The sequence below is a fragment of the Bubalus kerabau genome, chromosome 7, assembly GCF_029407905.1.
Source record: "Bubalus kerabau isolate K-KA32 ecotype Philippines breed swamp buffalo chromosome 7, PCC_UOA_SB_1v2, whole genome shotgun sequence".
Classification (NCBI taxonomy): domain Eukaryota; kingdom Metazoa; phylum Chordata; class Mammalia; order Artiodactyla; family Bovidae; genus Bubalus; species Bubalus kerabau.
The window spans coordinates 97,145,264-97,162,226 of NC_073630.1; the positions used below are offsets into that span (position 1 = coordinate 97,145,264).

The window sequence follows — 16,963 nt, forward strand, 5'->3', positions numbered from 1 at the left end:
TTTCTATTTTATGGAGTGAGTACTCCTGAAAGATCTCCATTTTGCTCACTGAGTAACTCATGTCAGAATTTGAGCTGGTTTTATAAGGGCCATGAAGACATGCCCTCCTCCACTTTATGTGAATAATTGTGGTTTCATGGAAGAAGCCTTGAATTGAATGTTGGAAGACATAGACGGTGCTACTGAAACCTGAATGTGTTCTCTACCAGGGGTCAACAGACTAAACCTGGCCTGCTGCCTTTTTTTGTTTTGAACTGTGAGCAAAGAATGGTTTTTACATTTTTAAATGGTTGGAACAAACCAACAGAACAGTATTTTGTAATGTGAAATTTATATGAAATCAAGTTTCAGTATCCATAAAGTTTTATTGAAACACAGGCACACTTATTTATTTAAGTATTATCTATAGCTAGCTGCTTTTGTCCTACAATGACCGTTATATAGTTGGGGTATAGACCATATGTGACCCCCAAAGGCTAAAATATCTCTGGCCCTTTACAGAAAATATTTCTGACCTTTGTTCTGTGCCAAGCATGATTTTGTCCCTCCCTAATTTGCTCATCTCGTGCATTTTCTCAGCAAATGGCAACTCCTTTCTTCCCATTGCTCCAGTCAGAAAATGTAGCATCATCCTCCCCACTTTCTCTTACACCCTGTATCCAGTGTACTAGCAGATTCCCAGCTTTTCCTTCATAAAACAGTATATTTCAGATGCAACTTCTCTGCTTTTCCTTTGGTTTTACTTATTGTCATTTTTGGCCTGCATTCTTCCAGTGTCCTCTTCACTTGTTTCACTGTTTTTGTACTGGCCTTTTTCAGTGTAATATTGATATAGCAGTTGGAGGGGGGGGATCCTATTAAAATTTAAGTCAGATCGTGTTGCTTTTCTCCTTAAGTCCCTCCAATAGCTTTCAATGGCTTCTCTCCTCACTTTGAGTAACTCCTCACAGAGTCCTGTAAAGTGCTGCTGCTGTTGTTTAGTCATTAAGTCAAGTCCAACTCTTTGCGACCCATGGACTGTAGCCTGCCAGGCTTCTCTGTCCAGGAGATGTTCCAGGCATGAATATGGGAGTGGGTTATCATTTCCTTCTCCAGGGAATCTTCCTGACCCAGAGACTGAACCCAGAGAAGCTGCATTGGCAGCCAGATTCTTTACCACCAGCAAAGCCAACCCTCCGATCAACTGATTCCTCTCCCTGCTCTTTCTGCTTCAGACACCAAGCCTGCTTGCTATTCCCTGTATTTGTCCAGGGAATGCTTCTGCCAGGCATACTTCTGCCATTAAGGCCTTTGTGCTCTGCTCTTCTCCCTGACATTCTATCTGGGTCTTCTCAGGTGGCTAAGTGGTAAAGAATCCACCTATAGCGAGGGAGACGTGAGTTCGATCCCTGGGTCAGGAAGTTCCCCTGGAGAAGGAAATGGCAACCCACTCCAGTATTCTTACCTGGAGAATTCCATGGACAGAGGAATCTGGTGGGCTATAGTCAATGGGGTCACAATAGAGTCAAACAAAATTTAGTGACTAAATATCCATCTATCTATCATCTATTTATCTATTTTAATCTTTTACTTTCTCTAAGTCTTGCCTGAATGCCATTCTATTTGAAATTGCAGTTCTTCACCCCTACCACATATTTCCTATTTCTTTTCCATGCTTTATTTTTCTTCCTGGCACTAACTACTGTCTGGACATACTCTATATTTTACTGAAAGTTCTTGTTTACTGTCTCTTTTATTCACTGTGTATCCTCAGCACCTACAATTGCACCTGACACATGGTAGGCCCTCAATAAATATCCTTTGACTGACTGAATGAATGAATGAGAGATGAAGCTAGAGAGTTGGTAAGTTCAAGGTTATGGAGAGGTTTGTATGCTGTACTGTGGAGCTTGGAATTTTATTTTTAAGTTGGTAGAATACTAATGAAGGTTTTAAGGCATGTGGGTAGGATGGCCCCCTTTTTGAAAAATCTTTCTGGTTTTTCAAAGATAATGCATAATATTGGAGATAAGGAGATGAGTTCAAAGGTTGTGAGAATAATCCAGATGAAAGGGTGAATACCTGAATCAGAGCACTGGTAGTGTAGGAGTCAAAAAAAGGGCAGGGCCTGCCCTGGTAGTCCAGTGGCTAAGACTTCATGCTCCCAGTGCAGGGGGTCTGTGTTTGATCCCTGGTCAGGGAACTAAGATTCCACATACAGCAACTAAAGATTGTGTACTGCTACTAAGACCCAGTGCAGCCAAATAAATAATAAAAAGAGGAAAGGGGAGACAGGAATCAAGACCATCCCCAAGAAAAGAAATGCAAAAAAGCAAAATGACTGTCTGAGGAGGCCTTACAAATAGCTGTGAAAAGAAGGGAAGCGAAAAGGAAAGATATACCCATTTGAATTCAGAGTTCCAAAGAGTAGCAAGGAGAGATAAGAAAGCCTTCCTCAGTGATCAGTGCAAAGAAGTAGAGAAAAACAATAGAATGGGAAAGACTAGACATCTGTTCAAGAAAATTAGAGATACCAAGGGAACATTTCATGCAAAGATGGGCTTAATAAAGGACAGAAATGGTATGGACCTAACAGAAGCAGAAGATATTAAGAAGAGGTGGCAAGAATACGCAGAAGAACTGTACAAAAAAGATCTTCATGACCCAGATAATCATGATGGTGTGATCACCCACCTAAAGCCAGACATCCTGGAATGTGAAGTCAAGTGGGCCTTAGAAAGCATCACTACAAGCAAAGCTAGTGGAGGTGATGGAATTCCAGTTGAGCTATTTCAAATCCTAAAAGGTGATACTGTGAAAGTGCTGCACTCAATATGCCAGCAAATTTGGAAAACTCAGCAGTGGCCACAGGACTGGAAAAGGTCCGTTTTCATTCCAATCCCTAAGAAAGGTAATGCCAAAGAATGCTCAAACTATTGCACAATTACACTCATCTCACACGCTAGTAAAGTGATGCTTAAAATTCTCTGAGCCAGGCTTCAGCAATACGTGAACCGTGCACTTCCAGATGTTCAAGCTGGTTTTAGAAAAGGCAGAGGAACCAGAGATCAAATTGCCAACATCTGCTGGATCATGGAAAAATCAAGAGAGTTCCAGAAAAACATCTATTTCTGCTTTATTGACTATGCCAAAGCCTTTGACTGTCTGGATCACAATCAACTGTGGAAAATTCTGAAAGAGATGGGAATACCAGACCACCTGACCTGCCTCTTGAGAAACCTGTATGCAGGTCAGGAAGCAACAGTTAGAACTGGACGTGGAACAACAGACTGGTTCCAAATAGGAAAAGGAGTACATCAAGGCTGTATGTTGTCACCCTGGTTATTTAACTTCTATGCAGAATACATCATGAGAAATGCTGGTCTGGAAGAAGCATAAGCTGGAATCAAGATTGCCACAAGAGATATCAATAACCTCAGATATGCAGATGACACCACCCTTATGGCAGAAAGTGAAGAAGAACTAAAGAGCCTCTTGATGTAAGTGAAAGAGGAGAGTGAAAAAGTTGGCTTAAAGCTCAACATTCAGAAGACTAAGATCATGGTATCCAGTCCCATCACTTCATGGCAAATAGATGGGGAAACAGTGGCTGACTTTATTTTGGGGGCTCCAAAATCACTGCAGATGGTGATTGCAGCCATGAAATTAAAAGATGCTTACTCCTTGGAAGGAAAGTTATGACCAACCTGGACAGCATATTAAAAAGCAGAGACATTACTTTGTCAACAAAGGTCCGTATAGTCAAGGCTATACTTTTTCCAGTGGTCATATACAGATGTGAAAGTTGGACTATAAAGAAAGCTAAGCACCGAGGAATTGATGCTTTTGAACTGTGGTGTTGGAGAAGACTCTTGAGAGTCCCTTGGACTGCAGGGAGATCCAACCAGTCCATCCTAAAGGAGATCAGTCCTGGGTGTTCATTGGAAGGAATGATGTTGAAGCTGAAACTCCAATACTTTGGCCACCTGGTGCAAAGAGCTGACTCATTTGAAAAGACCCTGATGCTGGGAAAGATTGAGGGCAGGAGGAGAAGGGGATGACAGAGGATGAGATGGTTGCATGACATCACTGACTCAATGGACATGGGTTTAGGTGGACTCTGGGAGTTGGTGATGGACAGGGAGGCCTGGCCTGCTGTGGTTCATGGGGTCGCAAAGAGTCGGACACTACTGAGTGACTGAACTGAACTGAAGGAAGAAATTAGCAGAACTGAATGAAGTAGGAGGGTCAGAGAAAGGAAAAGGAGAGATGACTCTCATATTTATGAGTTGATAACTAATTGGTTGGCAGAGCTGCAAACTGATATTGAGAATATAGGAGAATGAGGAAAAGAATCCCATCTGGGAGCAAAATGATAATTTCAGTTTGGACACATTGAGTTTGAAGCGTTTGTGGAAGAGAAAGGTAGATATGTCCAAAAGGCAGCGAGATGTGTGACTGTAAAGCTCAGAGGAGAAGCATGTGCTATGCTCAGTCATGTCTGACTATTTGAAGCCCCATGGTCTGTAACCCTCCATGCATGGAATTTTCCAGGCAAGAATACCGGAGCAAGTTGCCATTTCCTACTCCAGGGATCCTCCTGACCCAGGGACCAAACTCACATCTCCTAGGTTTCCTGCATTGGCAGGTGGATTCTTTACCACTGACACTATCTGGGAAGCCCAGAGTTGGAGACATTATATGGGTATCAGTAGCAGGAACACAGGAGTATAAACCTTTATTATGAGTGAGCTCATCCAAAGAGATTGTGTGAAAAAATAATAGAAGATCAAAGATGGGATTTGGGTAGCACAATCATTAAAGGAAAGATGAACATAAAAGAAGAAACTTAGGAAGATTAAGAAGACATGGTCAGAGAGGTAAAGGGTTAGAAATGGTCAGAAGAGAGAAGAATGATGTGATAGCTAGGAGAATAGAGTGTTTCCAGAAGGAGTTTATATCGACAGTGTTGATCCCACGACAGAGAGAAAGTGTGAGAAAATTTAATATGTTTCATTGAGTTTGGCAACCTGTTGGCCACTGGTGGTCCCACTGAAGTTGGTGGCAGTGAAGTGGTGGGTGTGGTTGCTGTATTTCAGAGGCTTGAGGAGTGGATGGATAGTAGGCCTTGGATGGCCAAGTACAGGCTACTCCTTCAGGGAGCTTCACTGAGAATGGAAGAGAGAAATGGGACATTAGATGCACACCACTACATCTGTGAAGTTTCTCTGAACCTCTGTCCCCAGTCATCAAGCCTCCTGGATGTTTCCATGCGCTTGCCCTTATATTGCCCTTGACGAGACTACAAATGCCTCTGTATTTGTTTGCTTCTTCCTCCATACTCTTAGCTCCTTGAGAGCAGCAACCCTCCTCTTCACTATATGTAGCCCATCGAACAGCACGGTGCATGGCACACGGAAGATACTTAATCAATATTTGTAAAATGACCAAACAAGGGAAGGAGAGGTGTTTTTTTTTCTTTGCTTTTGGTATTTCTATGAACTTGATATTACTATGATCACCTTGGGAGGCAAAGGGGAATGACCTTGAAGAGAGAGAGAAATTGAAGATTTGGAGAGTGGGGGAAACACAATGATAGAACTAGAAAAACCCTTTAAAATTGATTGTCAGACTTTCTCATTTTATAGACAAAAAAACCCCAGATTTTTTCGTTCTTTAGTCACTTGCTCAAACATACAGCACTAGAAAGTGGCACTCCCATGACAAGAACCTTCGTTCCTGGCTCATGAGTCAATGCAATTTCTACTCCACCATGTCTTCCCTTGTGTTTCTCAGGTGCGTGTCTTGTTTTTCACATCTGCTGGGTAGACTTACATTAGTTCACGGCACAAGTTAATGAATCAGCATTGTCAGTCAGTCAGGTCAGTCGCTCAGTCATGTCCGACTCTTTGCGACCCCATGGACTGCAGCACGCTGGGCTTCCCTGTCTGTCATCAACTCCTGGAGCTTGCTCAAACTTATGTCCATCGAATTGGTGATGCCATCCAACCATCTCTTCCTCTGTCATCCCCTTTTGCTGCCTTCAATCTTTCCCAGTATCCGGGTCTTTTCCAATGAGTCAGTTTTTCACATCAGGTGACCAAAGTATTGGAGTTTCAGCTTCAGCATCTGTCTTTCCAATGAGTATTCAGGACTGATTTCCTTTAGGATTGACTGGTTCGATCTCCTTGCAGTCCAAGGGACTCTCAAGAGTCTTCTCCAATATCACAGTTCAAAAGCATCAATTCTTCGTTGCTATTGTACCCCAAACTAAATTATTATTGTTATTAATAGTATCTTGGATTCCTATCATTTTTAAAAAATTTTAAAAATCTGTTTTGCAATTTATGTTTTGCTCCGGAATTAACTGGAAATAACCTAATGTTAATTGTAGTTCTGTTTGATATTTGTATCTATCTCTCTATCATCTGTCTATTTGTCGTATCATCGTTTGTAATAGATTCTATACTCTTATCCTGTATCCATATAGAATAGCTAGCTACAGAGTCAAAGAAAAGGGTCAGAGAGAGACAGACAGATATGAGAAAAATTGAAGGAATGAGAATAGAGGCTTTTAGAATATTGACTGTCTAGCCTGGAGCCAACCTTCAGGATTTCTGAAGAACATATATACAGAGAGGACAGTGCCATGCAAAACGGTACTGTGTTATTAATGCATGGAGGGATTTTTGGCTGCAAACTTCAATGCAGAGTATTAACCTAATCAAGTTGTTGTAATAAATTATATATATATACATGTACATAAACATGTGTATCATATGCTTAGAAGAGTACCTGGCTATTCTAAGTACTCTGTTTCAGCTGTGATTGTCACATGATCATCATCATTATTGTTAGTTGGTTCCTCTAGATCCTAGGCAAGCAATCTTCATTGGTGTCTTGTTCCCAAGCCACCACTTCCTAAGCTCCCAGTGCAAAGCCTGCAGGGCAATAGGCTTATGTGTTCCATACATCCCACAACTCAGGAAGCTATGCATGGTTACAGGGTAAGGTAGCAAGAACTCCCTATCTTTCGTTCTCCAAGTCCTACATGCAAAACTCTTCGCCCCTCCTTTAGCCCCAGATCACCTCTTTTGTGTTCCCACGGAAGGTCAATAGGTCAACACTCAAAATAGGGAACATCTACTCACAAATAAAGAATATTATATTCGTAAAATGAGTTTTGAGGGGCAAATCTGAGGATAGATATATAAATATATAAACCAAATCTGATGTATAAATCAAACACAACTAATTTGGGGCATAAAATATCCCTTGAAGTCTTCCATCTTGCCTGCCTTTCTCTCTGCTTCCATATTAGAATAGAAACAACACTTGGATTATCTCATTTTAAATCTATATGCTCAGTGGGATTTAGGTTAATGTATTTACTAAATTTACTGTCTCAGTGGAAGTTAGATAAGTATAGGTTCTACTTGGGGTTCAGAGGGCACTTTTGTGAGTACTCATTGATGTTGCACTGTATATACCATTTTATAAAATTCCACGCCATATGTTTTATCCTTTATTAAGCAAATAAGAAATTGTTGATCACTGTTACTCGTGTATTTATCTGTTTAGTGGATTAATAGTTGTGAAATCATAGTTTTATTCTCACCCACATTATTGGGTGGAGACTATACATATTGTAGATGTAATATTATTTGTAATTGTTGTATGTACAATTAACATTCTCTTGTAGGTACAATTCGTTTTAATAGCCACAGCCTCAAGTAGCAAAGAAACATTAAAGCATATGTAATGTTTTGAATCTATCAGCTGAATTCTTTCTAGACTTTTATTCTGTGGACAGGTTATGATTTCCTGATTAATTCAGGATCTTTTACCACTATTTTTGATCAAAATCACTAATTACCTGTTCTGCCACATTTCTAGACTTGAGGAAATGCTAAGTGGAAGAGCAGGATAAATCCAGGGGTCTAGAAGGCTACTATTTTGGGGTAGGGCTCATGCCATGTGGCATGTGGGATCTTTGTTCCCTGACCACGAATTGAACCTGTGACCTCTGCATTGGAAGCACAAACTCTTAACCACTGGACCTCCAGGAAAGTCCCCAGAGGGTCTAGAAGGATCATTAAGCCCCAAAGACCCACATACATGCCATCATTTTAATCATCTTGAATAAACAGATCCTTCACAGTGGCAAATCGATGGTTAGTTAACATGTGACAACCTCCCAGTAAATCTTGGGGTATCACATGGATGTCTATTCTCTTGAAAGCATCACGGGTATTGATAAGAAACACAATTGCAACAGCAGAGGCCTTGCTAAACAATGTAGATCTTTATTGGAGCCCAGAAATTCTACCCGGATAGCCACAGCACATGTGATACCTCCACAGAGATGCTGTTTCCTCTCCCAGCTCTGTCCTTCAGTCACCTGCCCCTTGTGCTTTGCTCCTCTGCCCCAGGTAAACGTCAACATTAGAACTCCAGCTCCCCCTCACGCTCTCCCCTTCTCCCCACAGCTGGACTGTTGCTGACTCCATAAGGCCTCTATAACATGTTAGAAGATCTGCCAACTCTGTGGCTAGCCCCACCTAAGTCTTCTCCATTACAGGGAAATACAGCTCTTCTATCACCCCTAACTGCTTTTCTGGTCTGACACTCACATGGAGCATTTCTATATTTCTAGTGAAGAAAATCCTTTACTTCATTATGTGTGAAAAGATGTAGACCATTTTCAAGGAACCCACTTTCACAACGGAGCTCCTTTTAGCTTTGAGAGAAGCTCATCATGACAGAGAGTCCTTTTTGTTAGTGTATTCTGTTTATCCTGTTTATTGTTGTCACCCGTGGCAACTCATGAGATTTAGTGAATTCGATATGACTGTGTTCACTGCTGCTATTTTACACTGAGCTGTTTTTAAATGTTCAGGGGGAAGTGCTTCAAATACCCGCCAACCAGTGCTGCCCTGAATGTGTGCCAAGGATGCCTGGATCTTGCCATCATGAAAAGAAAATTCACGGGGTAAGTATTTTCTAACCCGTGGTTGATTCCTTGTCTGTAGATCAGTGACAAAGGAAAGCTGAATGCTAAACTTCTGTTGACACGAGAGGATATTTTTCTCCTTTGTTTGGGCTAGGGAGGACCTCAGGCTTATTTGACTTTCCGTGGGCACTTAGGTTTCTTGGGTAAGATTAAAACTGTCCTATTTATTTCAGAAGCCCAGGTAAATATTTGCTGATTGAATTTGTGTCTGTCTAAAGCGTAGTCTGAGAATGTTGATGATGAAGAAGTTGTAATGCTGAATAATAACAGGCCACCTTGCCTTTGTGTACCACATAAATTTTTCACTTGATTTTATGAACAACCCTGAGTAGATGACTCCTGTGTTAAAGATGGAAGAGTTGAATTGCAAAGAATGGAAGATACTGGCCCCATGTATTACCAATAGGGGGTGTAACTTGGCCTGGAGCCCTGGTCTTCTGACTCCTCATTCAGTGTGAAGTTTGTAAGCTTCAGCACTACGCATACATTAGGCTTTGTGATGAGGACCATCCTCTGTAGTATAGGATGGTTAGCATCGTCTCCAGCCTCTCGGTACCCATCATGTTAGTATCCTCTGCAGTCCTGACAACCAGAGCTGTCTGTAGTTGTGGCCATCTTTCCCCTGGGAAGAGGGGCAAAATGAAAATGCCCACTCCCCTCATTTAGAACCACAGTGCATACATGCTAAGTTGATTCAGTCGTGTCCGATTCCATGCAACCGTATGGACTATAGCCTGCCAGGCTCCTCTGTCCATAAGATTCTCCAGGGGAGAATGCCCTCCTCCAGGGAATCTTCCTGACTCAGGGATCAAACCCGAGTCTCTTAAGTCTCCTGCATTGGCAGGAGGGTTCTTTACCACTGGGGCTACCTGGGAAGCCCATAGCACCACAATACTAGAAATCAACCCTCAAGTTCTTTTATTACACTTTCTCATTCCAGATCCTGCAGGATTAGCTTAGAGATATTAAATACTGGTTTAAAAGGACCATTGCAAGGACTATAATAGAAATTTTGAAAATGGATGGCTACAGTTCATCTCCATTCATGCTTGCATACTCTCCTGAGGCAGCAGGTGAAGCCGAGATTGATAGAAAGACACTCTTTGCTTTAATCTTCAGCTTCCATCTCATACAGAACTTTCTCCAAGTTAGTGTCTCTACCCTTTCAGCAGAGAGCATAGGTCAGCCGGAATTGATATACCCAGTCTCGGCTGCTATTCAGGATGCATACCTAAAACTCAGTGGGGACAGTGCACATTCCCCTGGGACAGGACCACCTCACTTAGCCACTGGCTCCGCATCACCTGAGGAAGCCACTCTTTCACATCAGCACTGCGTGTTGCCGAATAATACCATGGTGTGTGATCCAAATGGTAGGATCTGTGTTTTCATACCATGTGTCACCCTGTGCTGCTTGATTTAGGGCTTCCCTGGTGGCTCAGCGGTAAAGAATCTGCTTGTAGTGCAGGAGATGTGGGTTCGATCCATGGGTGGCAAAGTTCCCTGGAGGAGGGCATGGAGACCCACTCCAGTGTTCTTGCCTGGAGAATTCCAAGGACAGAGGAGCCTGGTGGGCTATAGTCCATAGTGTCACAAAGAGTCGGACACGACTGAAGCGACTGAGCATATACACATGCTGCTTGATTCAGTCTGTGTTATGTAGGGTGGTGGAAACCACGCTAGAGGACCTCCTGTGAAATGGAAGGTGCTGCAGGGCAGGCTCGTGTTGGAATTAATGGAAGTTCATAATGATTGGGACAGGTATATGGATCAAGATAAAAAAATCCCAAGCTGAACTTTTCAAGTGAGGGAGCCCTAGGATGTAAAATAAGGCCAGGATCTGGAGGAACAACAAACATCTCAAGTAAGAGGGGGTATCAGGGACTTTTCATAGCCTCTCTAATGACACTTGTCATTTGCTTGCTCGTCTTCTGTTCTTGCACTTGTGAGATCTTCTTTTCTTGATTTAAGATTTCTGAGAACATTGACAATATTTTGTGTACCTTCACAGTGATCTTCCTTACCCCCCACCTAACCTGACTCTTGGCACTGAACTTTTCCCAGAGTAGGTGCTCAATAAACATTAGGACTCAAGCAATGAGTAAATCCTGCTTCAGCTTTTCCATATCCTTGTCCCACAGGCATGTTGATCTTTGACCACCTGACCTGTTTGGCTGGTGGTTCAAGGACCACAGATCTGCAGATGGGTTAGTTAGAAATCTGCTTGACCTTCTACTTTTTCAGGAAGAGTTTTGAAAATCCTTCTTCTCCCCTCCTCCCTTGCAATTTACCCCTCTCTTCTAACACAGCACAAGGAAAGCTCTAAACTGGGTAAGACAGCGTGCATGCTTGTTTTCCCATATGCAACTTTCAGAATCTACTCCCCCGGAAAGTGTTATAATTATATTTCTGCAACTTGATGTAACTGAGAAGAAGGCTGGATTTTAGGAACTGTAGTTTGAAGGAGAAAAACAAATCTCTAGTGGTCTACCTCTCCAAATAGAAATAGAAGAACAGCTTTTTTAAAGTTGAGATAAAATCCTCTACTTTCAGTCTTAATCAATTTAAAATCATCATGTTTCTCGTCTTTCTGTTCTTCTTTCCTCTCTTTCTTCACCTTTTTAGATGCTTGCCAAATCCTTCTTAATGTTATTCATTTCCTTGAGTGGGTTAAATGCATGTCTGGGTTGGGTCTGAATCTCCCCTTGTCACTTGCATCACTAGGATTGTTCCTGAATCTTGGAGCCTTTTCTGTTTTGCTCCCTTGGCTTCTTTTAGAAAGCAGTTTCCAGTGCACTGCTTCTCCTGTTGAACGTCGGTAATCCTCTCTTTAGCCTCTGGCTTGTATCCCATAGGGCTGGTTATGGAGTCTCTCTCCCTGTAGATATAAAATAGCCTGATGTTTTGAGAGCTTTGCAGTGGTGAAGTGGAAGCTTTCCCCTGAAAGAGAGATTTAGAAGTGGCTTTAGGGTAGAGTAAGTGTAGCAGGAAGAGAATCTGTTACAGCAATGCCATCCCCAGAGAATAGAGTTGAAGGGAAAGAGAATCAAGACTGGGTTCAGCTCAGGGTGGCACGACAAGGCCACCTTTAATGAAACAACTTCACCTCATGAGGGGACCTCTTTTTCTGGCATCGTGGGCTGGTGTTCCAGCAAGTCCAGACAAGCCCCCACATCTTCCTTGGAGTGAGAAAAACACTTGAGCCTTTTGGCAGACTCCAGGTTATTTAAGAGTTTTGCATGGGCTTATTACAGTCAGCATTTGGGGAGACTGTTTCATCCATGACCTCCCAAAGCTATCCTTTCAAATTAGCTTTTGGATCTCTGCCTAGCCTTGCCAACCAGTTAGGGAGACAAGCCTGAAATATGTTTTCCTAAAGGGTGTTGGAATGCTTTTTCTCTGGTCTTTTCCCCACAAATTAGCTTGTGAAAGGGAGGAGAAAGGACCTTAACCTCTTTCTTTTCCTCTTTACTAATTTGATCTCAGCACCAGATAATGTCCTGTCTGAGAAGATGGTGCTTGGAGACTCGCTGAAAAAGAAAAGTGGCAGGTGGTAATGCCCCAGTGCCCACATCTGATTGAGTACAGGAGCATGGAAGAAGTCTGCTTGCTTTGCCCGGCTGTGAGGCTAAAAGGAGAACTAATTTATGTGTGTGAGGGAAGAGATGAATATTGAATTCTGCAGCCTTGTTTTCATCAAAGTAGAGGATGTAATTACAATATGCACCAAACATCCCCAGATATTTAGTATTCTGGATCTATAACATCATAACAGGAACAAATTATATAAAGAAAAATTATTTTTTTGTTCTGTCTGTAAGCCAGGCAAATACTTTATGACCGTATCTTTCCTTTGGACTTAAGTCAACAGCCAACCCGACTTGTTATTTGGCTATGCAAAAGAATATGTCTAAGATGTTGTCTGTGGAATGTGCTTTTGCCAAGTGTGAAAGTCTCATGTTTCAGAAAGCTATTAATGATGTTGGGATGGTACAGCTACAACACAGGTCTTATGGGAGCATTGCTTTGTATATGTATTATTTCTTGATTTTACAGAGCTTTCTTTGCTGTTAACTGTGCTCATGAAAATTAAAACATTTGTGACTATAGAGAACACAATGAGATTAAAAAAATATGTTTATCTATCATCTATTAATATCTGTCCCCTATCTGTCATCTATCTATCTATCCATCTATCTTTCTATCTATCTTTCTGTCCATCTACCATCTATCTGGCTACTTCTCTATCTACCTATGATCTAGCTATCCATCAGCATGTATCAAACTCCTTGATCTCTGGTCTCCTTCTGGTAAGAGAGGTGTCACTGACTTAGGAATAGGAGTAGGAGATGAAAGTGGAGGTGACTTTTCTCAGAGAGGTGAGAGTAATTCTTCTCCATCATTCTGTTCAGTTTGGATCACTGTCTGGCTTCTGTGGCTTTGAAATCAAGAGTGGAGTCACCCTGACAAATGTTCTTTGTTATTCCCATAATTCTCAAGCTTATTGTGAAGGGAGAATCCATTGCTTAAATTTTATGTCTCTTGAGATAGATAATAGATTCACATCATTGGAGAGCTTGAAGGTACCAAAGAGATGAGCTAATATAGCCCTCTTGCCTTACAGTTGAAAACACTTTGGCGATTGACAGGTTGTTATTATAATTAATTTTTGTGGTCTCAGTCTGAGAGGTGGTATGATTGCAAATATTTGAGAAATGACAGCTAGTGTTTCTCAGTAGTAACAAAAACGAGCTCTTGTTTTAATGTCTGGATGTTTAGAAGCAATCTCTTAACTTTTAGTAGGATAAAGATGTTCACTTCTAATTACTTTATAAGATGCTTTCAAATTTTACTTATTTAAGATATATAAATGATTTATTAGATGCTTTAAACAGTACTTTTGCTCTCTGATGACAAAGTGAGTATTAGTTTATTGGTGAAAATGTGGAAAAAATATGCAAACAGAAAAAAAATCCACTAGTTATCTCCAGCTATGAAAACCACTATTGTTTCCTCAGTTGTTTTTTTTGGGGGGTGAAGGGGAGATGGTAGTGCATATGGATGCATAGATTGATAGAGATATACATGGTTTCACATAATTGTAATTATACTCTGTGTACAGTTTATGGCTTAATTTTTATATAACATGCAGTAAATAATTCCCCAGCATACTCTTGGAGAATGTGATTTATTATCATTATTTATTATTATTAGAATGTAATTTATTATTTATTACGTGCCTATTATTAGGCATTTGGGTAGCTTCCAATATTCACTAAAATATTTTCAATTTCACTGTAATGAACAATGAGATGGAATTCTTTGTATTCAAACTTTTTGTGTGTCATTGATCATTTTCTGCAGATAATTTCTTAAAAGTGAAATTCGTAGGTGAAAGCATCTAAAGAGTTTGAGTATTAAAGCTGTGACATCTATGGTCATTAAAATTCAATTTTAAGTTGTCTCTGCCTAAAGATAAACGCAGTGGGAATATTACCAGTAGTACAGCTTTTTTTCAAGTCTGATTACCTAGGGTAGTTGCCGCCTGGCAGAGTTGTTCCAGGTGCTCTCAAGAGACAAGTCTCTGGGTAGGAGAGTCCCACTCCACTGCAGCTTTCCTAACAATAGCTACTGTGAATTTTAAACACTTCTCATATCTGATATTAAAATATATCATTTAATTTTATTAATATTTCTTTGTAGTTAATAAAGTTCTATACTTAAGTTGAATATTCTATAAGCTTGTTGCTTTTGTTTTTCACTGGGATTTTATTTCTTTTTTAAGGAATATAGTACAGTGTACTTACAATATAGTATTAGTTTCCCATGCACAACAAAGTGATTCAATATTTTTATATATCATGAAACGATCACTACTGTGAGTCTAGTTACCATTTGTCACCATACAAAGTTATTTCAGTATTATTGACTATATTCCCATGCTGTACATTATGTCCCTATGAGTTATTTATTTTATTAATACAACTGGAAGTTTGTACTTCTTAATCCCCTTTGCCTCTTTCACCCATTCTCCCATACTCCCTCTACTCTGATGACCACCTGCTTGTTCTCTGTATCTCTGAGTCTGTTTCTGTTTGGTTTTGTTTATCCTTTTGTTTTACTTTTTAGATTCCATATATTAATATAAGTGAAATCATACAGTATTTATCTCTCTCTATCAAACTTATTTCACTAAGCATAATTCGCCTCTAGGTCTATCCATGTTTTTGCAAGTGGCAAAATTTCATTTTTTATGGCTGAGTAATATTTGTTTGTGTGTGTGTGTGTGACATCTTCTTTATCCATTCATCTCTTGATGGACACTTAGGTTGCTTCTATATCTTGTCATTAATAATATTCCAATGATATGAACATTAGAGAGCATATATCTTTTTGTATCAGTGCTTTTGTTTTCTTCAGATAAATACCAAAAGTGGAATTATTGAATCATATGATAGTTTTATTTGTAATTTTCCCTCAAAAGTTAAATCTCCATACTGTTTTCCATAATAACTGTATCAACTACATTCTTACCAACATTACAGGTAGGTTCCCTTTTCTTTACACCCTTGCCAACACTTGTTACCTCTTGTCTTTTTGATAACAGTCATTCTGTCCGGTGTGAGGTGATATCTCATTGTGGTTTTGATTTGCATTTCCCTCACAGCTACTGGTGCCATGCATCTTTTCACCATCCTGTTGGCTATCTTTGCATCATTCTTTAGAAAAACGAATATTCAGGTCCTGTGCCCATTTTTTAATTGGATTTTTAAATATTGAGTTGTATATGTTCTTTTTATGTTTTGGATATTAATCCCATATCAGCTGTATGGTTTACAAATATGTTGGTTTTAAGCTGATAGTCACTTAAGTCTGAACACATTCTAAAAACACTAGATTTTTACTTCCCCTGCAACACGTTTTATGTTTTTAATGTCATATTTTACATTTTTTACTCTGTCTATTCTTTAACTACACATTGTAGTTATGGTTGATTTTCCAATTTTTGTTTTTTTTTATTTTACTTGCTTCTCAAGTAGTTGATCTTTTGGCTTTACTATGTATATGCCTTTACTAAGGAGACTTTTTGTTCATATATTTTCTTGTTTCTAGTTATAACCTTTACTTCTAAAGAAGCTCCTTTAGCACTTTTTGTAGGGCCAGTTTAGAGGTGAAGTGAAGTGAAGTGAAGTCGCTCAGTCATGTCCGACTCTGCGACCCCATGTCACTCAGTCATGTCCGACTCTTTGCAACCCCATGGACTGTAGCCCACCAGGCTCCTCCAACCATGGGATTCTCCAGGCAAGAACACTGGAGTGGGTTGCCATTTCCTTCTCCAGGGGATCTTCCCGACCCAGGGATCAAACCCGGGTCTCCCGTGTTGTAGGCAGACGCTTTACCGTCTGAGCCACCAGGGAAGTTCGTAGCCTACTATGCTCCTCCATCCATGGGATTTTCCAAGCAAGAGTATTGGAGTGGGTTGCCGTTTCCTTCTCCATAGGATCTTCCTGACCCAGGGATCGAACCCAGGTCTCCCACACTGCGGGCAGACTGTAGGCAGATGCTTTACCATCTGAGCCACCAGGAAGTCTTCAGTTTAGAGGTGATGGACCCTTAATTTTTGCTTGTCTGAGAAACTCTTTATCTTGCCTTCAATCCTGAATGACAGCCTTGGTATCAAGTATTTTTGGTTATGAGTTTTTTCCTTTCAGTACTTTAAATATATCACACCACTCCTTTATGTCCTGCCAAATTTCTGTTGAAAAATAAATTGATAGGCTTATGGGACTTCTCTTGAATATTGTGCATTGTATGCCTCTTGCTGCCTTTAAAATTCTCTGTCTTTTGCTGTATTAATTATGATCTGTCTTGGTGTGGATCTCTTTGGATTCATCTTGTTTGAGGCTATTTCCTTCCCCATGTTAGGGAAATTTACAGCCATTGTTTCTTCAGGTAAGTTATCTGCCCCTT

General features: G+C 40.5%; 1 protein-coding gene across 1 annotated transcript in view; it reads left to right on the forward strand.

The window, feature by feature from the left end:
* The window catches only part of FRAS1 (Fraser extracellular matrix complex subunit 1), a 330,441-nt gene that overhangs the window by 1,909 nt on the left and 311,569 nt on the right, over nucleotides 1–16,963 (forward strand). Inside the window, exon 3 of the mRNA XM_055587421.1 lies at nucleotides 8,879–8,971. Within this exon, the coding sequence (XP_055443396.1) occupies nucleotides 8,879–8,971 (93 nt within the window). The remainder of the gene's footprint in view (nucleotides 1–8,878; nucleotides 8,972–16,963) is intronic.